Here is a 22878-nt window from a genome sequence, read left to right on the forward strand (position 1 = left end):
CCAGGGATAGGGGAGCCTGGTGGGCTGCTGTCTATGGGGTCGCACAGAGTTGGACACGACTGAAGTGACTTAGCAGCAGTAGCAGCAGCAGATGGTAAAGCGTCTGTCTACAATGCGGGAGACCTCGGTTCAATCCCTGGGTTGGGAAGATTCCCTGGAGAAGGAAATGGCAACCCACTCCAGTACTCTTGCCTAGAAAATCCCATGGACAGAGGAGCCTGGTGCAGGCTATTGTCAGTGGGGTCTCAAAGAGTCGGACACGACTGAGCAACTTCACTAACTTACTTATGTATTATTTACAGACCCTTGAACAATGTGAGGGTAAGGATGCTTTGCTTAGTGGAAGGTTCATATATACTTACAGTTGGGGCTCTCTATCCATGGTTCTGTATCTGAGGAGTCAACCAACTGCAGATAGTATAGTATTTGCTATTGAAAAAACTCTGTGTATAAGTGGATCTATACAGTTCAAACCCTTGTTGTTCAAAGGTCAAATGGATTTATTTTTGATATATTTGAGCATTTCATCACCACCATTTTTGGGGACTGGGTTCAAACGATTTTTGCCCACAATTGGGCATGTTTCTAAGGTGAATAGGGCTTCCCAGGTGCCTAGTGGTAAAGAATCCACCTGCCAATGCAGGAGAAGCAGGTTCAATCCCTGGGTCAGGAAGATCCCCTGGAGAAGGAAATGACAACCCACTCCAGTCTTCCTGCCTGGGAAATCCTGTGGACAGAGGAGCCTGGTGGGCTACAGTCCATGGAGTTGCAAAGAATTGGACATGACTGAGCAGGCATGAACTCCCATACTATGGTGAAAAGGTATTTTGCATCTGTTTCCCTGTAACACCCTCTCCTTCTCTTGGGGAATAAATGATTGGCAATAATGTCTACTTGCTATGTTTTCATTGTTGATTTTAAGGACATGTATCTTTCTCTCTTGTATTGTTGTTGTTACAGTGAAAGGGCTGGCATGGTTTCCTTCCCAACATTTTGTTAGAAAAATTTTCAAGCATACAGCAAAACTGAAAAAATTTTGCAGTAAATACCCATATAATTACCACCTAGATTTTTACTATATTCTGCCATTATTATCCTTATTTTATCACATTTAGCCATTTTTCTATTCATTTTTTAATTCATCTCATTCTAAAAAATATATATTTCAAAGTATATCTGATACAGATTTTGAAGAGATTTTCCACAGAAAATTTGCAAGCTTTGTGTTTCACTTGTTACACAGTAATTTGCAATTGATTTTTCAGAAAAAGGTGCACAAAAATACCAGTGTAACTTAAACTTGAGAACCGCGGGGAATAGGTACAGTTTGTTTTTCCTGTCTTTTTTGTAAGAGGAAAAAAATCATTACATGTTTGAGGGACCTCAGGTATACAAAGGGATGTTGACTAAGGAATTCACAGAATCATGGAAGGCTTCTGTGAGGAAATGTAATTTAGTGGATCTGAGTGTTGAGGAATTAACTGGAAGATGATTAGGAATAAAACATTCCAGGCAGGGAATAGCTAGAGTAGAAAGAAGCTTCATGTGTTTGAGGATCAGAAAAAGCCTGGTGTGGAAGAAGATGATGTGAAATTAAATTAGAAAGGTCTGACTAATTCTGATTAATAAATTTGATTTTATTTGAAATACATAAGGAAGCTATGGAGTTTTAAGCAGTGTAATCATGATGCAACTAATCCTTTTACTGGGACTTTTATATGGCAAGTGGCTTGTGATAGGGCAAAAATGGAAATAGGATGCCTGATTATGAAACTGTTGCAGTAATCCAGAGGAAGGGTGGCAGAAGGCAGGCTTCCCTGCTGGCTCAAATAGTAAAGAATTTGCCTGCAATGCGAGAGACCCAGGTTCGATCCCTGGGTCAGGAAGATCCCCTGGAGAAGGAAATGGCAACCCACTCCAGTATCTTTGCCAGGAGAATTCCATGGACAGAGGAGCCTGGTGTGCTATGTATGGTCCATGGGGTCACAAAGAGTTGGATGAGACTTTCACTTCACTTTCAGTGAAGATGAAATGGAACCTGGGGATATTTTTAACACAGAGCAGCAGAATCTGCTGATGAATTTAATTTGGAGGAGATAGGGAAAGATAGCAGAATGAAGGATGAATTCAAGTTTAGGGTTTATGCTTCTATGTCTTAAATTGAGACTCCTAAAAGGACTTAAGCCTTTACTTGATAGCTCATTATCATATATAGTATCAGGCTTTAAGACATTTTATGTCAGCTTTCATATTTTCAGTACTGTTGTATTACAGTCCCCTTTTTCTTAATTTTTTGAAAAAGAGAAGGACCTTTAATTTTTTATTAGAGATTATAGAGTCTTACCTAATAATTCCAACTAGCTTTTCACTTACAGTTTATTTAAAATTGCTCTAGACAATAATGTTATCATTTGTAGGGAAATTCCATTCTCTGTTACCCCAAATTATTTGTTCCTCATAGAGAAAATGTTATCAAAATATTTTTTGTGGGTGATTAGTATTCTGTCATTCTCATTCATCATTAGTCAATATTATTTTCAAGTATTTCTTTTTATGAGACTTTTAAATTTATAGTAAGTCATAAACTTTCTTATAGTGAATGAAAGGAATTGCTGTTACAGTGATTAGTAACTCAGGTTTACTAAAGGAATATTAAAAAGTGCTTGGTAATTGTTTGGTATTACCCAATTTTTATAGGTATAAAATTTCCTAATAAATGCAAAGGTTTCCTAATATAATTTAAGGTTTTAATTTTTTCATAAGGAGTTGCTTCACATTCATTAAGATTAATATTGATATATTTTGTGGTGTTTGAATTATATGTGTTTTTCAGTGTCAAAGTGCGAGCAGCAGCTGTTACCTGTTTGAAAAGCATTTTAACCACGAAAACTGGACATCGTTTCTGGGATATTTATAAGGCAACAACTGATCCCATGCTGATCTATCTACAGCCTTTTAGAACATCAAGAAAAAAGGTCTCTCAAATAATGAATGTTTATTGATTACCCACTATATCTAGAACAGTTGTATTTGCTGTGGGCTATGAATGTCATATTGCTTAATTATGCTAACACTTAATGTTTTTTGGAAATAATTTCAGCTATAATTTGAATCCAAGGGATTTGTATTTTTAGTTATGGCAGTGTGGAAAATCTGAGAGAGGTAGCCTAGAGAAATTATGGTTGATTTGGGGGTGCATAGGAGGAGTTCTTAATGACAGGCTTTTTTTTCAAGGAGTGGAAAACCCCTTTCTTTGACTAGATACAAGCCATTGCTCCTGGTGTGGTTTATAGGTATTGTGATAATAAGTTAATGTGAAATTTAAGATGACATAGATTTCTCCCTTTTTCATATTGATGTCAGACATAACAAGGTTCCACTGAAAGGACTCTATGAAAGCGACTTAAGAACCTTTACTTTATTAATCTAAGCATTTTATAGCTTATTTAAAGCATTCTTTAATACTTTCTTTTCATAAAGCAACTGAGAAATATGCCATTGAGTTTTTACCAATTTAACTTCAGTAACATAATGTATCATAAATATAATTTTGGTCTTAATGAAATTATTGGCAGTATAAACTTATTAATCATCCCTGAATATTATAAATTATAAAATTATAAGTAATATTATAAATTATAAACTATTATAAAGGAAATCAGTCCTGAATAGTCATTGAAAGGACTGATGCTGAAGCTGAAGCTCCAGTACTTTGATGTGAAGAACTGACTCATTGAAAAAGACCCTGATGTTGGGAAAGATTGAAGGCAGGAGGAGAAGGGGACGACAGAGGTTGAGATAGTTAGATGGTATCGACAACTCAATGGACATGAGTTTGGGCAAACTCCAGGAGTTGGTGATGGACAGGGAGGTTTCCCGTGCTGCAGTTCATGGGGTTGCAAAGAGTCAGACACGACTGAGGAACTGAAGTGAACTGAATATTGTAACCTGTTAAACATTGCAGTTTTAAGATTTTAAAATTTCATTTCATCCTGAAATCAGTTCTGTATGGTAGATACGGACTGGTTACATATATAAGGCAAAGAGTCTGTGATTCAACATACCACTAATAAACTGAGAGTAGAAGTTTCCTCCTGTTTAGATCAGTAAATTTTCACCAGATTCTACCTTTCATAAGCATAATTGTCTTTTAATTTTTAAAAGTAACTGATGTATATAGATTTAGTTTTAACTATATTTAGTTTTATTTGGCAGAGAATGCAATGGCACCCCACTCCAGTACTCTTGACTGGAAAATCCCATGGATGGAGGAGCCTGGTGGGCTGTAGACCATGGGGTCACTAAGAGTCAAACATGACTGAGTGACTTCACTTTAGGAAATGGCAACCCACTCCAGTGTTCTTGCCTGGAGAATCCCAGGGATGGGGGAGCCTGGTGGGCTTCCGTCTATGGGGTCGCACAGAGTCGGACACGACTGAAGTGACTTATTAGCAGCAGCAGCAGCAGTTTTATTTGGAAACGTGTTTGTTTATGCCTAGATATTTGTTTGGCACAGGAAAGATAAAATGTGTTTCTGGTTACTGTATTTACGTTTTCTTATCACTTCTTTCTAGTTTTTAGAAGTACTAAGACTTGATAAAGAAAATCCTTTAGAAGGCTTGGATGATACAAGCCTGTGGATTCCTCAAAGTGAAAATCATGACATTTGGTTAAAGACACTGACTTGTGCTTTTTTGAATAGTGGTGGCACAAAAAGTGAAGTTCTTCAGTTATTAAAGCCAATGTGTGAGGTAAGAAGATTAGTCTGACTCATACCCTTTCTACTTCTGTTTTTTTCATTTGAGCTTTCTCATCATAATTTTCTTTGCTTGTCCCATTCCATTTTGCTTTTTTGTTCATGTTCATGGCCTATATATAAAGAAAGAGTTCTGTGTATTGCACACCACCTTCATGCAAAATAGCTTATACTCAGCTGTTGTGAACCCATTCAACAGAGCATCTTTTTATATAGGACTTTTCAGCTGTGAGGTAGCTTCATTTCAGAAGAGTTCCAAGGGTGTGTCATAAATAACATGTTACTAATGATAGTTAAAATACAGATGATTAGAAATTATTTGTGTTAACCAAAGGTCTGTTCTAACTTTTTAAATTTACTTTTATTGAGGTCATTTGTCATTAACTTTCTGTGATGGTTTTTTTTTTTTTTTTTAATTTTTATTGAAATATAATTGGTTAATGATGTGTTGATTTCTGCTGTACAGCAAAGTGAACCAGTTATACATGTACCCACTCTTTTTTAGATTCTTTTCCCATGTGGATCTTTAAAGAGTATTAAGAAGAGTTCCCTGTGCTATACAATAGGTCCTTATTAGTTATCTGTTTTATATATAGTAGTATGTGTATGTCAGTCCCAGTTTCCCAGTTTATACCCACCCCCTGTTCTGGAACCATATATTATATTCTACATCTGTGACTCTGTTTCAATTTCGTAAATAAGTCCACGTGTGCCTTTTTTTAGATTCTACATAAAACCTATGATATTACCTTTCTCTGACTTAAGTCACTCAGTCTGACAATCTTTGGGTCCATCCAGGTTGCTGCAAATATCATTATTTTGTTCTTTTTATGGCCAAGTAAAATTCTATTGTATATATATGTACCACATCTTCTTTATCTGTTCCTCTGTTGATAGACATTTAGGTTGCTTCCATGTCCTGGCTGTTGTAAATAATGCTGCAGTGAACATTGCAGTGCATGTGTTGTTTCGAATTATAGTTTTCTCTGGATAAATATGTCCAGGAGTGGGCTTTCAGAATCATATGGTAGCTCTATTTTTAGTTTTTTAAGGAACCTCCATACTATTCTCCAATTGACTATACCAACTTATATTCCCCCCAATAGTGTAGGAGGCCACACTTATTGTTTGTACGTTTTTTGATGATGGACATCCTGACTGTTTGAGGTGATACCTCATTGTAGTTTTGATTTGCATTTCTGGAAAAGGTCAGTTTTCATTCCAATCCCAAAGAAAGGCAATGCCAAAGAATGCTCAAACCACCGCACAATTGCACTCATCTCACACGCTAGTAAAGTAATGCTCAAAATTCTCCAAGCCAGACTTCAGCAATATGTGAACTGTGAACTTCCTGATGTTCAAGCTGGTTTTAGAAAAGGCAGAGGAACCAGAGATCAAATTGCCAACAACTGCTGGATCATGGAAAAAGCAAGAGAGTTCCAGAAAAACATCTATTTCTGCTTTATTGACTATGCCAAAGCCTTTGACTGTGTGGATCACAATAAACTGTGGAAAATTCTTCAAGAGATGGGAATACCAGACCACCTGACCTGCCTCTTGAGAAACCTGTATGCCCGTCAGGAAGCAACAGTTCGAACTGGGCATGGAACAACAGACTGGTTCCAAATAGGAAAAGGAGTAGGTCAAGGCTGTATATTGTCACCCCGCTTATTTAACTTATATGCAGAGTACACCATGAGAAACGCTGGACTGGAAGAAACACAAGCTGGAATCCAGATTGCTGGGAGAAATATCAATAACCTTAGATATGCAGATGACACCACCCTTATGGCAGAAAGTGAAGAGGAACTCAGAAGCCTCTTGATGAAAGTGAAAGTGGAGAGTGAAAAAGTTGGCTTAAAGCTCAACATTCAGAAAACAAAGATTATGGCATCTGGTCCCATCACTTCATGGGAAATAGATGGGAAAACAATGGAAATAGTGTCAGACTTTATTTTCCTGGGCTCCAGAATCACTACAGATGGTGACTGCAGCCATGAAATTAAAAGACCCTTACTCTTTGGAAGGAAAGTTATGACCAACCTAGATAGCATATTCAAAAGCAGAGACATTACTTTGCCAACAGAGGTTCATCTAGTCAAGGCTGTGGTTTTTCCTGTGGTCATGTATGGATGTGAGAGTTGGACTGTGAAGAAGGCTGAGCGCCGAAGAATTGATGCTCTTGAACTGTGGTGTTGGAGAAGACTCTTGAGAGTCCCTTGGACTGCAAGGAGATCCAATCAGTCCATTCTGAAGAAGATCAGCCCTGGGATTTCTTTGGAAGGAATGATGCTAAAGCTGAAACTCCAGTACTTGGGCCACCTCATGCGAAGAATTGACTCATTGGAAAAGACTCTGATGCTGGGAGGGATTGAGGGCAAGAGGAGAAGGGGATGACAGAGGATGAGATGGCTGGATGGCATCACTGACTCGATGGATGTGAGTCTGAGTGAACTCCAGGAGTTGGTGATGGACAGGGAGGCCTGGCGTGCTGCGATTCATGGGGTCTCAAAGAGTCGGACACGACTGAGCGACTGATCTGATCTGATCTGATGTATAGTATCATGTCAACTGACAACAGTACTGTTTCACCTCTTCTTTTCCAATTTGGATTTCTTTTATTTCTTTTTTTTTTCTCTGATTGCTATGGCTAGGACTTCCAAAACTATGCTGAATAAAAATGGCGAGAGTAGACATCCTCATCTTGTTTCTGATCTTAGAGAAAATGTTTTCAGTTTTTCACTGTTGAGTGTGATGTTAGTTTTGGTTTTGTCGTACATGGCCTTTATTAGGTTGAGGTAGGTTCCCTCTATTCCTGCTTCCTGGAGAGTTTTTGTGTGGTGTTGTTTTTTTTTTTTAAATCATAAATGGGTGTCAAAAGCTTTTTCTGCATCAAATCTGTGACATGCTTTCTTTGTTATTGTTGCTCAGTCACTGACCCAGTCTTTGCAACCCCATGAACTGCAACACGCCAGTCTTCCCTGTTCTTCACTGTCTCTTGCAGTTTGCTTAGACTCATGTCCATTGAGTTGATGATTCCATCCAACCATCTCATCCTGTCCTTCTCCTCCTGCTCTCAATCTTTACCAGTAACAAGGTCTTTTCTAATGAGTTGGCTCTTCACATCAGATGGCCAAAGTATTGGTGCCTCAGCTTTAGCATCAGTATTTCAAATGGATATTCAGGGTTGATTTCCTTTAGGGTTGACTGTTTAAATCTCCTTACTGTCTAAGGGTCTCTCCAGAGACTACTCCAGCATCACAATTCGAAAGTATCAATTTTTTGGTGTTCAGACTTCCTTATGGTCCAGCTCTCGCTTTGATTATATGGACCTTTGTCAGCAACGTGATGTCTCTGCTTTTTAATATGCTGTCTAGGTTTTTCATAGCTTTTCTTCCAAGGGGCAGGCGTCTTTTAATTTCGTGACTGCGGTCACCGTCCGCAGTGATTTGGGAGCCAAAGAAAATAAAGTCTGTCACAGTTTCCATTTTTCCCCCATCTGTTTGCCATGAAGTGATGAGACTGGATGCCATGATTTTTTCCCCATTCTCTTGTTTTCCTCTATTTCTCTGGATTGATCACTGGGGAAGGCTTTCTTATCTCTTCTTGCTATTCTTGAAATTCTTCATTCAGATGGGTATATCTTTCCTTTTGTCCTTTGCCTTTTGCTTGTCTTCTTTTCTCAGCTGTTTGTAAGACCTCCTCAGATAACCATTTTGCCTATTTGCATTTCTTTTTCTTGGAGGTGGTTTTGATCACTGCCTCCTGTATAATGTCACAAACCTCTGTCCATAGTTCTTCAGGCACAATATCTATCAGATCTAATCTCTTGAATCTATTTGTCACTTCCAGTATATAATCATAATGCATGTGATTTAGGTCATACCTAAATGGCCTAGTGTTTTTCCCTACCTTTTTTAATTTAAGCCTGAGTTTTGCAATAAGGAGTTCATGATCTGAGCCACAGTCAGCTCTGAAATTAGGGTTTATTAAAAATGTAAACTTTTAAACATGACTGTTAGAGCTCTTCATTCTATGTAGAAAAAGTGCTAAAATCCTATTTTCAGCTTTTTTTCTTAAATGTTGATCCTCATTTTCCCCTTTGTCAAATCGATTATTAGTAACACTTTTCACGTATCAAGTATTTTTTACAATAGTCACATAGTAATTTTATTTGTAAGCAATATCCTATTTCATTATATGCAAATAGCTTCAACTGGAAATGAACTACTTCAGTGTGACATATATGTTCTATATAGATATTCTAGGTTAGTTTGATTAAAAAAAACAACACTACCTGGTACATATTTTTTTTGTATATTTTTTAGTAGTATATAGAGTTCATGACTTATGTCATTAACAGGGAATGAATATTTTAAGTAAAATGTTTTTACTCAAAACTATTGACTGGATATGTTTGTATATTTTAGGTGAAAACTGACTTTTGTCAGACTGTGCTTCCATACTTGATTCATGATATTCTACTACAAGATACAGATGAATCATGGAGAAATCTCCTTTCTACACACATTCAGGGATTTTTCACTAGCTGTTTCAAACACCCTTCACAAACAAGCCGATCCACAACCCCTGCAAATTTGGATTCAGGTATTCTGTTAAATTTCTCAACTTCATACTGTTAAAGTCTCAGTTCTAGAGAAAGATATTGTTTGAGTCCCATCAAGGCATTTTGTAGGCTTAATCTCATAACCTCTAAACATCTATTCTGCCATCTGTAAAATGGAGTTAAAAGTTGTAACAAGTTTTCTATGAAATATTGTGTGTAAAACACCTAGGATAATACTTAATGCATAGTACCCTCTCATTAAATATAGACTAATATTAATGGAGCAACTGATTGAGTATTTAGTGCATATTAAACACTGTGCTTATTGCTGCCAGAATTACTCATAGTTCTGTGATCTGGGATTACTACAATTAACATTTGGCATATATATTAGTTTTGTTTTTAAAGAAAAATTGGACTATGTTTTCCTTAAACTTTTATAACTTACCCTCCTTCCATGCTGTTGTATAAGAAGTATCTCCCATGCTGAGAGGTTATTAAGGAGAAGTTAAACCAAGAATTGAATACGCATGGGCTTCCTTGGTGGCTCAGTGGTAAAGAATCTGCCTGACAATGCAGGAGATGTGAATTCGATCCCTGGGTTGGGAAGATTCCCTGGAAAAGCAAATGGCAACACACTCCAGTATTCTTGCCTGGTAAATTTTATGGAGAGAGGAGCCTGGTGGGCTATATATAGTTCACGGTGTCGCAAAAGAGTCAGTCGTGACTTAGCAACTAAACAATAGCATCAATACATTGTTGAGGGCTCATTGTTGGTCAGTTTTTCAAACCTAAATTTGAGAAAAGGAAAAGATTTATAGATCTGTGATGTTAACTTACAGATTAATACGCCCTGAATATGTATTATTAATGTATTTTATGTACAAACATAAAACTAGGTACAAATTCACATACTGTACTTCAAGACCAGTACAGTTGACTAAGACTTTTTTTCATCTTTATCAGTTGTTTATGCATGTTTGTACTATAGCCTTTCAAACATAAAACCGGCCAGTTTTATTTTATGCCAATATTTTTATTGTTGTAAATTAAAGTTTAAATTTCACATGTAAAATCTACTATTGGAAAATATATAGATGTCTATCAAATAGTTTCTTTTCTGGTGTCTGTAAGTCTCACTGCCTTCATTTGAATGTAGTCCGAAGGTAAATTTATCATCTTTACCTCCGTCCCCCAGCCTCCTCCTTTCAGGAAAGAGCATGCAGTGGTTTAAGCCTGAAACCTTTCTCACATGTCTCATCTGATTACCAAATCCTGGGAGTTCTGTGTTATAAATAACGTTATTTCATCTATTTTTCTTTGTCCACAGCTGCTTTCCAGCTTTGTGGTTCAATACAGTGAAATATTTCAGTAAATCCTCCATGTTAGCTCTTGTTTCAGCCATCTCACTGTTGTCTGGAACACTATTCTTTCTTCCTCTCCAAATGAAACATTAGTTTTTCAGATACCATTCTTTTCTGTGAAACTCTTCTTGTCCAGAGTTATTTTTTTATATGCCTCTCTGGTATTCTAAACTTTCTCTATCATTACACACATCACACTATGTTAAGAGTGTCTTAGGCTAGTCGTTGAGTTCCATTTGGTCAGAAATAGTCTTTCTTATACCATTGTAAACTGAGCACCTACCTAGTACATTAAAAAGTCCTAACTAAATCAATGAATTAGTCCTCTTCAGAAATAAAATATAAATTACAGTTAAATTCTTAATAAGCATATAGTTGCTTTTAAAAGAAAAAGAAATGTCATTAAATTCCATTTGTTGATTCATATTTATTAAGAGCCTGTTTTGTGCTAGAACCTTATAGTGTAGAGGGAGACAATCCCAGACAAAAGGAAGAGGACGCCTAAGCACACCTGTCTGGGACTGATGGGACATCTCTTTCTTTGTCAGAGTCAGAGCACTTTTTTCGATGCCATGTGGATAAAAAATCACAAAGAACGATGCTTGCTGTTGTGGACTACATGAGGAGACAAAAGAGGTAATGTGACTACTGGTTCTTGAGTTTGGGTATTTAGAAGTGTAACTTGTTATTGCTGACTGAATTTTAACATGATTATTTGAGGTAATGCTGTTGCAAGGTGCTGTATTTAGTATGTGTGGTGCTTATATCTCCTTGAAATAAATCCATATGAATAAATCCATATTCAGGGTGGAGCTTTGGTGAAATCAATGTCAGGAACTCTCAATACTTTTTTAAGTGAAGTATAGTTAATTTATAATATTGTGTTAGTTTCTGGTGTTCAGCAAAGTGATTTAGTTATGTATATGTTTTTTTTTTTTTCAGATTATTTTCCAGTATAGTTATTACAAGATAAATTACAAGACTTTGAATACTGTAGGAACTCTGAATTCTTGGAGAAGGAAATGGCAACCCACTCCAGCATTCTTGCCCAGAGAATTCCATGGACAGAGGAGCCTGGCAGGCTACTGTCCTTGGGGTCACAAAGAGTCGGACACAACGAGCGACTGAGCACTGAATTCTAGCCCCAACTATAAGAGTAACAGTGTTATCTTTGCTAAATTATTCAGTCTTTGGGGGCTTTAGTTTATTTCATTTATAGTAATGGAAAAGGAATAGTGATTTTCCAGGTTACTTTTAGTTGCATTGCTCCTCTTTTAACTTTTTTCTTTACTTTTGTCTCAAAAGTAGTTAGAATTATGTAAAAAAGTTCCTTTATTTATCTTTATTACGAAGCACAAGTTTCTTTACTGTGTAACATGGTCCTCAAAATCTGTGCTTCTATATAGTAATACTGTCTATAGCAGTGTTTATTTTCTTGATTCTGATAAATTGCTTTATAATTCAGTATTTTTGTTCCTATTAATTTTTTTTTTGAGATGTTTAACAATGAGTACAGGAATTGATAGAGAGGATGGTTGACAGATTTGTACTGCTCCAGAGTTGACCAGAACCTTAAAGAAATAATGTAGTAGGCCTATAACTTGAATAGGTAGGCATTGATGTCTCATTAGTTTGTACGGTGGTAATGGCAGTGACTGATAAAGAATGAGAGGGAATAGTGAGAGAAAAATAAAAAATTGGTAGTGGAATTTGGAAAATTTTTTTGACCGAAATGCATTTACATCTTAAAAATTTACTCCCCCTGTATCCTCTTCATCCTTGCTATCTCATGCTTAGAAAAAGAAGTGTTAGGCCTTTCGGTGTCTGTGTTTCTGGTTAGAAAGTTACTGATTCACTATATTGTTTTGTATTGAATCCTCTTGTGAGAAAAACTGTTCAAAACTTTAACTGGCAGCATCTCTTTTCTCAGTGCTGGGATGCAGCTTCACCTCTGAATTATTCATTTTATATTTACCATTGAGTTAGAGTAGTATTTACTTTGGTTAGCCTTCAAGAAGATAAAATTTCTCAATATTAAGTTTTTATTCTAAATAAGGCCTTAAGATTCTTGAGAGAATATGGCTGGGACATAGAATAAAGCATAAGGACTTGAGTTCAGGTTCATGTTTCTCAGAATCAGTTCAGTTCAGTCGCTCAGTCGTGTCCAGCTCTTTGTGACCCCATGGACTATACCATGCCAGGCTTCCCTGTCCATCACCAACTTCCGGAGTTTACTCAAACTTATGTCCATTGAATCGGTGATGCCATCCAACCATCTCATCCTCTGTCGTCCCCTTCTCCTCTCGCCTCAATCTTTCCCAGCATCAGGTTTCTTTCAGATGAGTCAGCTCTTCGCATCAGGTGGCCAAAGTATTGGAGTTTCAGCTTCAACATCAATCCTTCCAGTGAACACTCAGGACTGATTTCCTTTAGGATGGATGGACTGGTTTCTCAGAATAGCAATAGTTAAGTCTTGGCTATGTGATAGGCACTTTATTCATCAGCTTTGTAAGCATTATTTGCTCATTATAGCTGTTCTCTGAGGTATATATTGTTTCTTGGTTTTGCAAATGAAGAAACTGAGGCTTAAGAGGTTAATTTGCCAAAATTCATACAGCTTGTAGTAGGTAATCCAGCTGGATTTGAACTTAGCTAGTTTCCTACTTTAATACCAATTTTCTTAACTACTGCTTTGTCAGATTTCTATGAAATTGTTTTGAGAAAGATAATGTCATCCCTTCCGGTTAGGCCTACTGTTATCACCGTGGAAGATTTTTGTTAAATAACCTCAACCTAGGCAATTAGCTCAGAAGAAAATTAACTGCAATAGAAAGACATGTAAATGTGTCTTAGAAGAAACAATGTTTTCATTAAATTGATCATTTAAAAACACTTGTGTATGTATTTTTACTGTATACTGTATAGCCTATTCTTAGCCTATGGATCCCTCAGTGGGGGGCAAGTATGAACCTCAAATTTTTATGGGATGATGGCCCATAGCTTTTATCAGATTTTCTAATAGGTATGTGATCCAAAAAAAGTGCTGGAACTCTTTAGCTATGTTATTTTAGGTGTTTATTGTTATATATTGGGGATTTGTGGTTTTTGGTTATTTGAATGTAATTTTCATTTTAACTAGCATTCGCTACCATTGTATTCTATATCAACTTACTTTTGGTATGTAAGTCAAAGAAATGGACGTGACTATATTTAAATTTTTTCTTTAGACCTTCTTCAGGAACAGTTTTTGATGATGCTTTCTGGCTGGAGTTAAATTATCTAGAGGTTGCCAAAGTAGCTCAGTCTTGTGCTGCTCATTTTACCGCATTGCTCTATGCAGAAATCTATGCAGATAAGAAGAACTTGGATGATCAAGAGAAAAGGTAATGGGATTTGGAAGTTTTGGTTTGTAAAATTGGTGTCGACATTGTTTCATTAAAGGTATATATTAAAGATGTGTTTTACTTCCACTCTCCCATTTAAAAGATATTTTAAATAAACACTTTCTACCTTTTAAGGAGAAATGATAATAAAAGTATGTTAAAGAAATAAGCAGTTCTGCCCTGAACTAGAGATGTTTATTACTCAATAATTATAAAAATTACACAGATAACAAACTTCTGGAGGACAGAGATCATCCTTATTTTTCTCTGTATTCCCCATAGTAACTAGCATTGGGAACTTTATATAAGTGATCACTAATTATTTTTCAAATGGTTGAATGATTCCATAATTTTAAATTAAGTTTACCACTGTTCCCTCACTTTATTCAAGATCCATTTTACTTATTGACTAGAAGTAATGTAACCTGATTGCTTTCTGTGACTAAATTGTTTTCATTGTTTTGGTGTCTACCTGGATTCCTGCTTCTTTACTGTGCTTTTCCTCTGAGTTAGAACTCTCATAAGAGTTTAACAGGTATAATCTTAGATAATAGAGAAAAGCAAAAAATAGCCAAGAAAGTTGAAAAGTAAAAAATACTGTTTACTGTCCTAATGGCCTTCCTCAAATCTTTGTTCATTTGAAATAGCTTAGTGTTTATTTTTTTAATTAATTAATTTTTAATTGGAGAATAATTGCTTTACAGTAAATATTTATTTTTATAGTTAGCCTCACTTTCCCACCATGAAATCACTCATACTACAAAACTGAAATAGCAAAGAAGTGTTATATTGATGCATTTCTTATGCTTGCTACCTATAATTTCTATTTTGGATTATCAGTAAGCTGAAAACAGTATGGTTTTTGGATTGTGGAAAACCAGGCACCAGAGTTCAGATCCTAGTTCAGATATGATTAATTTAGTAGACTTGGACTGGTTTGCTTAATGCTCTCATTTGTTTTAATTTCTCCTTTTCAATTAAAAACTGTTAAAAATCTACAGTGTGATCAGTATACCCTTATATACCAGTATACTTATCAACTGTAGCGTAATAGAATTGGAATGTAATTTCTAGATTTTACTAAAATACCCCCAAAAATCGACAGTGTGTAGATCATGTGTATAATGTGTAATTGACATATTTGTGAGCACTTAAGACTTTGTACAAAGACAAGTAAAATGACTAAGAAATTGATTTTTGACTACTTTAGGTCTTAAAAATTTGGCAGAAACCCTGCATACTTTGTAGTAATTTTAATCTGAGTGCACCTCAGTATCTTGGTTCCATAGAATAACATTTTTTACTAATCAGGGGTTAATAACAGTTCTTATCTGAGTATAAATAAAAGCTCTTTTAATTTGAGAATAAGTGATTGTATAGAATGTGGCAAATTTTTGCAAAATTGCTTGTTTAACAAGCAAAGGTGCCTGGATTTTATTTTGGTTAGCTTTAGGGGAGAAGTGCTTCAATTAAATGGGACTTGCTCTTTGCTTTGACAATCTGACTTTTTTTTTCAAATGCCTAATGGACAGGGGAGAGCAAACAGACATGAGGTGTATAGAAAGGGTGGTGGTAGTTTAGTCGCTAAGTCGTGTCCAACTATTGCAACCCCATGGACTGTAGCCTGCCAGGCTCCTCTGTCCATGGGATTCTCCAGGCAAGAATACTGGTGTGGGTTGCCATAGAAAGGGTAGGGAATGCTGATTTTCTTCAGTGACTCAGGTGAACTGATACTTTGGTAAATCTAAAGTGGTCAGGAAAAGTATAAAAGCAAAATACAAATCAACAGTTTACAAACACTATCAGGTCAAAAAAGTGAATTGCTCTCTTAGGTTTCCTATTCAAGTTAGTTAATAGCAAAATGTAGACAATTCTAAGTCTGTCACTTATTACCTGTGATTCTACTGGTCCACTTCCTTTTCAACACTATCAGATTTCTTAAGTTTTGCCAAATTATCAAGTGTTAAGTAGTATCTCAGGTGTGGTCTTAATTTGCATGCCTGTGTTTATTAATGAGGTTAAGTAAGTAAGTGTTAAGTCGCTCATTCGGGTCAGACTCTTTTGAACCCCATGGACTATAGCCTGCCAGGCTCCTCAGTCTGTGGAATTCTCCAGGCAAGAATACTGGTGTGGGTAGTCATTCCCTTCTCTGGGAGATCTTCCCGACCCAGGGATCAAAACCCAGGTCTCCCACAGTGCAGGCAGCTTCTACCCTCTGAGCCACTAGGGAAGCCCCAGTGAGGTTAAACTTCAGGTAAAATCACTGACGGACCATTTAGGAATTGAACTCAAGGGCTTCTGCTCTATGTTTAAGCTCTGTAAAAAATAAGCATATTTTGGCATATAGCTTTTCCATAAATGAGACTGTGGTTAAAATGTAATTCTCATTCAAAGACCTAATACTCACAAATTCCTTTTCTATTCTAGGCTTGGTATTGTTTTCAAGTATAAATGGTTCATTATATTTTATTTGTAACCTTTGTTAGTTTTTTCTTTCAAAGTTTATGGTATACATATTAGCAAGCCTCAAAATAGTATATTCCCATTAAAAGAGATGCTCTTGTGACAAACAGAAGTCTTACATTTGAAGAAGGAAGCCAAAGTACAACTATTTCCAGTTTGAGTGAAAAAAGTAAGGAAGAAACTGGGATAAGTTTACAGGTATATATTATAGACTTTATTATAAATGTTAATATTTGTTTTACACTTTGGACTATTGTGTTATAAAGACTATATAGATTTGTCATTTGATTTTCAAACGGAAGTTACCTTTTGGACTGTCAAATATGTTAAATTCATGTATTGAAGCTTAGGCCTTGGATTAGGCAAATGAGTTCTATCCTTATTCAACCACTTAGTTGTTTAATCTTCCAGAAATTACTTAATCTTTTCAACTTTGAGTTCCTTTATCAGAAAGATGAAAGTACAACCACCTATCTCATAGGGTAAATTATACCATATATTTTTCTGCTATAGTACTCTTTATTTTCTTCATAGCACTTAACATTTATATTTTTGTTTACTTGTTTAATGTATATCACATCTCAGGGCAGATTGCTTCTTCTGTAAATGTTTAAATTTAAAAATTTAAATTTGACTCTTAATTTGACCTATTCTTCCTTTAAAATGATTTTCTTCAGTCTGCTTACACCTCTGATGTTCTCTCCTCTGCTTTCAGTGCGTCTCCTACTTCTTAGACAAAATAGGGGACATAGATAGGAAGTGCCACCATATGACACTGTCAAACATAGAAATCTTCCTGCATCTGTTCCCACTGTAATCTTTCCTTTTGTTAAAGCAGAGGAACAGTTTCTCCTGCTGCCCGTTTTTCTGTGCTTTGTTTTTCAACTGTCAAGAACTTTATTTTTTTATTGTGCCATGCTTCTCAATATATTCAAACATTTCAGACTTTTCTTATTAAAAACATTCTCCTTCAAATGAACACAAATCATTTCCCTTTTCCTTATGTTCTCTTTAAGGTGACACCCTTTTTTCTCCCTTCCCATCACAGCCAAACCTTGTGAAAGAATTTCCACTGGATAGCACCTGCTAATGTCACTCATAAACTTGATGTTGCTAAGTCTAGCCCTCACCTTTCGTTCAACCTCTTCCTTCATGTTTCATCAACACTTAAGACCGTCAACTATGCCTTACTTGAAATACATTCTGTCTGCCTTTTTGATATTGTTTTCCTAATTTTTCTCCTTCCCTATTTTGCTAGTTTATAGTTTTACCCTCTTTTCTGAGGTTTTGGAGTATCCTTGTGCTCCAGGTACTGTGCTAGCTTCAGGACTAAATGTTCCAACACTTGAGGGCTTGATTTCACCCTTATGAATAGAAACAATTTGATTAGAATGATAAACATGCCAATACCAGTTTGTGTTTAGAAAATATTTCCTGGAGCAACTACCATTAAGATAAGTAAAGTGCTTGATCAATTTTCTATACAATGCCATTTCTCTTTGTTTTCTTTTTCCTTTGCTTCTTTCTGTTCTGTCTTCCGTTTTCACTTTTATTTTACTGAGGTTATTTTAAAGAGAATCAATTCTTTCCCGAGTAAATTTTATTGCAAAGTTTGAATCATCAAGCCAATTCTTTATATCACATTTTACCAATTACTACATAATGCAACTTTGAATATTCTTTCAAAGAAAACCTTACAAATTTTTTTTACCAAGTTCAGTTTTGAAGAGTAAGACTTTGCAGAACTTCGTTTTCCCATGTACTGGTTTAGCTGTTGACAGGATTGTTTGTTTTTGTTTTCATGGGTTTTTTTGCATGTGTTAGAAGCATCATAGGTTGAGATTTATATCTTATCTAATTCATTAAATTGTGAGCAATTCTCTTCAAGTAGTCCATAGTCATTCTGTTGTCTCAGATCAGTTTGTTGTGTTGGTAATCCATATCTTTAGTATATATTTCAGTATCATTAATTTTACCTTTATAACATGTTATATAATTTAAATTTCCTAAATTCATAAACTGATATTTTTTCCCTTCAATTAAAAAAAAATTTTTTTTCTGTTTTTAGGATCTGCTTTTAGAAATCTACAGAAGTATAGGAGAGCCAGATAGTCTTTATGGCTGTGGTGGAGGGAAAATGTTACAACCCCTTACTAGGTAAATTGTTTTTTCATAGATAATGCTATAGTAATTCTGTTACGAGAGAAGTTACATGCATATAGAACTCAAGGCATTTAAAAACTCTTTTCTTATAGACTACGAACATATGAACATGAAGCAATGTGGGGGAAAGCCCTAGTAACATATGACCTTGAGACCACAATCTCCTCATCAACTCGTCAGGCAGGAATAATTCAGGTACTTTTTTTTCTGCTTTAGTAAAGCACTACTTGTGTAGCGCTCAGATTATTTCAGTATATCAGTGGACTATTTACACAAACAGATAAACTATAGGGCTAAGACTGAGGTTATTTTTCTTTCACTGGGATTAAAACTCAGAAGGATACACAGGTAAATTGGACAGATGACTGACCAGAAAGATAGTATAGATTTGTTGGTCATAATCTTCTTAGCTAACAATAGAAGACATTTCTTGAACTGTATACAATGTGCCTGGTCGTGAATTAAGTCCTTTGTATGGAAAATCTCATGTAAACTATTTCTCATAGTTTGAACTAGAGTTTGTCCCAGAAGTTATCATTTCTGGGTATCATTACTAATGATATCATTATTAATAAGTATCATTAGTAAGTATGGTAAGTATCATTACTAATATTCCTGGCTAATATTTCTTAACCATTCTTTTATCAAATATCAGAGCCCTTTGAGCTCTGTCTTTGTGTTTTAGGGGGAACACACAAACAATATTTTGGGAATTTAAGTGATATTGTGAACTACTAAAATTTTGAAAGTTACTTTTTATGTTTGATTGCTGTTTTTTGTTTCTCTAGTATTGTTATTTTTTTACTTTTCTTTTTTTTTTTTAACTCCTGCTCAGGCCTTGCAGAATTTGGGACTCTGCCATATTCTTTCCATCTATTTAAGAGGATTAGATCATGAAAATAAAGAGTGGTGTGCTGAACTACAGGAACTTCATTACCAAGTAGCATGGAGGAATATGCAGTGGGACCACTGCATTTCTGTCAAGTAAGAACAATTTAGACATTTAATATTGCCATTTCTCTAGTTACGAACAATGAGCTGTTTTTATAGTGGGAGTTGTGTTTTTATGTTTTGTAGATACTGTTAAGCTAAATGCTTGAATAACATAGCAATAAGCAGTGTACATAGGCTTGAATTTCATTCTGTTTCCACCTCTACCCTCATGATATTTTTGAAAAGAGAAATATAAAAGTTATTTTCTCATGAGAATCTTCTCACGTATTGTTTACAAATCCAAAGAGAAAGTCAGGCATTTCCCTTCTCTTGCTGCAAACATTTTATTTATTCAGCTGGCACTTTTATTGGCTGGATGATACACAAAAGACTGTTTATTTGTGAAATAATTTATATAAAAAACTGCTAAATCAATAGCATAGGAAGATAATGACTTTAGCCTACATGTAAGGTCCCCATGTGTTGTGAATGAAAAGCCAAGCTCCTAATCTAATAAAAGATTGTGTATTCATGTAAAAGTCTTTTGATGATATAAACCAAAGAATAATTAAATCACAGTAATTGTATGTTTAATCACTTTCATAGAAAAAAAATTCGTTAATTAGAATGTCTTTCAGATTTCAGACTGTTAGATTGCTGTAAAATCAGGGGTATGCAGTCATATTTTAGAAACAGTTTACTCTGTGAATTGATTGCTACTTGCCTCTGAATCTCCATATGCTATTTTTCTCCTTGCATACTATATTTCTGCCACATAGTGCTCCTTGTGTGTTTTTTTTTTTTTTTTTTCCATTAAGCCAAACTGTACCTAAAAGCCTTAAATATATATCTTCTTTTTTCTCCTCTTACCATGAAGGTGGCTACTTGTCAGAATTTTTCTGACCTTCCATTCTAAAGTAACCACTCAGTCATTTGTTTTGTTACCCTGTTTTACTTTTCTACATGTCCTTTGTCCTGGTATTTTTCTTATTTATTGTCCATCTCCAAACCAGAACATAAACTCTGTGAAAATGGGGGCCTAATCTGACTTGTCTGCTAATGAACTCACTGCATCTAGAACCTGGTGACTAGTACCTGGCACATAGTAGGTGTTCATCTAATAAACAAATGGGAATATAACATGTTTAGAGCCTGAAAAAAAAAATCTGAGAAATTTACTTTTTTTTCTGCTTGAAGAATTAAAAGATCCACAGAATTCTTCATGATTCTTACCAAATTTTCTAGAAATGCATTTTTTAAATGGAGATAATTCTAATTGTAGTTTAAAATGTTGCCTCTTGGTGAAACTGTTTATACACACACACCAGGATTCTCTGTTTTTAAATACATTTTTTTCTCTAATTGTTTAATTATTTCACAGCAAAGGAGTGGAAAGAACCAGTTACCACGAGTTGTTGTACAATGCTCTGCAGTCTCTAAGAGACAGAGAATTCTCCACTTTTTATGAAAGTCTCAAACATGCCAGGTATTGTAAAAAGAAAAAGTTATTGTATTTTAACATTGCTTCTTTTCTGAAAACCTGAAGAATAATTTCAGTACAAAGATTTGCAGTGGTGAAAGGAGAGGACCTGATAGCTTTGGTCAGGTTGTTTTTTGTCATTCCCTTTACTCCCTTAAAAAAAATTCCTTGTGTAATTCATAATTCATACCAATCAGTGTTGAAACTCAGAATTTCCAAAGTGGGAGGAAATACTCAACAGTTGACAATTTCATAGCTTTTCCACATCTGAGAAGTGAGTGCTCAGATGAATTTTATCTTTTGCAAACATGTTTGCATAAGAATTACAAGTGTTTCTGTTTTAACAATTGTTTTCTGAATCTTCATATTTTGAATGCTTTATATGAAAGAATTCTTTGACATACACTTGTCAAAATATATATACATATATATATACACACACATGTATGTGTACACACAAATGTTTATGTATACCTTTAAATTTTTTGTTTTAAATGTAAGAGCATTCTCATATGTTAGGTACTTACATAAGCTTTTTTTTTTTTTTCTTATATAATACATTTTTCTTTGCTTATGTGGTTCAAATATATACTATCTTTAAAAATAAAATTTCCTTTTGGAACCATGATCAATTTATGCTGAACCCTGAAAAGTCTTATTGTTTCCCATCCCTTGGTTCTCTTCCTGGACAAATGTACTGAGAATTTTAATCTTGTCTCTAGTGGTTGTGTGTCATTTACCTCTCTTAGCATTTAATGTTCTTTTTGTAAAATGGTGATTAGTACTTACAGGCTCGGTCTGAGGCACAAATGAGATAATACACAAAAAAGAGCTTAACTATAACAGGCTAGATGAATGTAAGACGTTTTTTGGTTAACAGTAGTTGTGACCTAATAAATCCTGTATTTTTTTACAGAAGTAATACTACCATTTAAGTGCTTATGTGGTGGCTACTTTGTTAGACTTTTTCTGTATGTATTCTCTAACATTTAAAATAATTCTGGAAGTGAAAAAACTTTGTTTCAGAGGAATCCAGTAATTGCCCAAAGTTATACAGTCATTACTGGCAAAACTGGGATTTAGATCTCAGTCGTACAATTCCAAGGCTTACTTTGTTTTCACTACCTTATGCTGGTGCTTCTGAATATTGCTATTATTAAATCAACACAAAGGTCTATAATGAGAACTCAACTTTTATTTTCTATAAAAAAATTTTATCTTAGTTTTCAAGTATCTTGTCTTTTCTGCTACTAGAGTTAAAGAAGTGGAAGAGTTGTGTAAGGGCAGTCTTGAGTCTGTGTATTCCCTCTACCCTACACTTAGCAGATTGCAGGCCATTGGAGAGCTTGAAAACATTGGAGAACTTTTCTCAAGGTATGTGATTCAAGTGACTGTGTATCCCAAAGCACAATCTGTTACCAAAGTGACTTTAAAAAATAAAAACTATATAGAGGCCAGCCATAGGTTCCTCTCCTTTTATCACAGTATAAGTAAGTTGACCAAAGAACTGTGATCTTGTTAAAATAAACATTTTCAAAAATATTCATTGTAAAAATTCAAGTTTTTAAATTTAACTTTGTGTTTTTCTCTTTACAGCTTTTCCCCTGTTCCACCCTAGATGAAATTATTTCTCATGTTTTTCATCATAGCATATTGTATATACTCCACTGTTTTAGTACTGCATTGCATTATTGTTACTTTATATATACTCTGCCATGCTATACTATGCTATGGTATGCTAAGTCACTTCATTCTTGTCCAACTCTGTG

The 22878-nt window shown here is 35.2% G+C and overlaps 1 protein-coding gene across 10 annotated transcripts in view; it reads left to right on the plus strand.

Moving 5' to 3' along the window:
- Positions 1–22878, plus strand: part of ATM (ATM serine/threonine kinase) — a 153127-nt gene that overhangs the window by 78951 nt on the left and 51298 nt on the right. For 7 of the 10 annotated variants that reach the window (XM_019975377.2, XM_070767570.1, XM_019975375.2 and 4 more), the window contains 11 exons: positions 2834–2975; positions 4575–4751; positions 9187–9364; positions 11236–11323; positions 13915–14070; positions 16623–16731; positions 18602–18690; positions 18789–18891; positions 19532–19680; positions 21011–21115; positions 22364–22483. In XM_019975377.2, coding sequence (XP_019830936.2) covers positions 2834–2975; positions 4575–4751; positions 9187–9364; positions 11236–11323; positions 13915–14070; positions 16623–16731; positions 18602–18690; positions 18789–18891; positions 19532–19680; positions 21011–21115; positions 22364–22483 — 1416 coding nt within the window. The other 3 variants (XM_019975381.2, XR_011560614.1, XM_070767572.1) reach the window with 3 other exon arrangements.

The sequence above is a fragment of the Bos indicus genome, chromosome 15, assembly GCF_029378745.1.
Source record: "Bos indicus isolate NIAB-ARS_2022 breed Sahiwal x Tharparkar chromosome 15, NIAB-ARS_B.indTharparkar_mat_pri_1.0, whole genome shotgun sequence".
Classification (NCBI taxonomy): Eukaryota; Metazoa; Chordata; class Mammalia; order Artiodactyla; family Bovidae; genus Bos; species Bos indicus.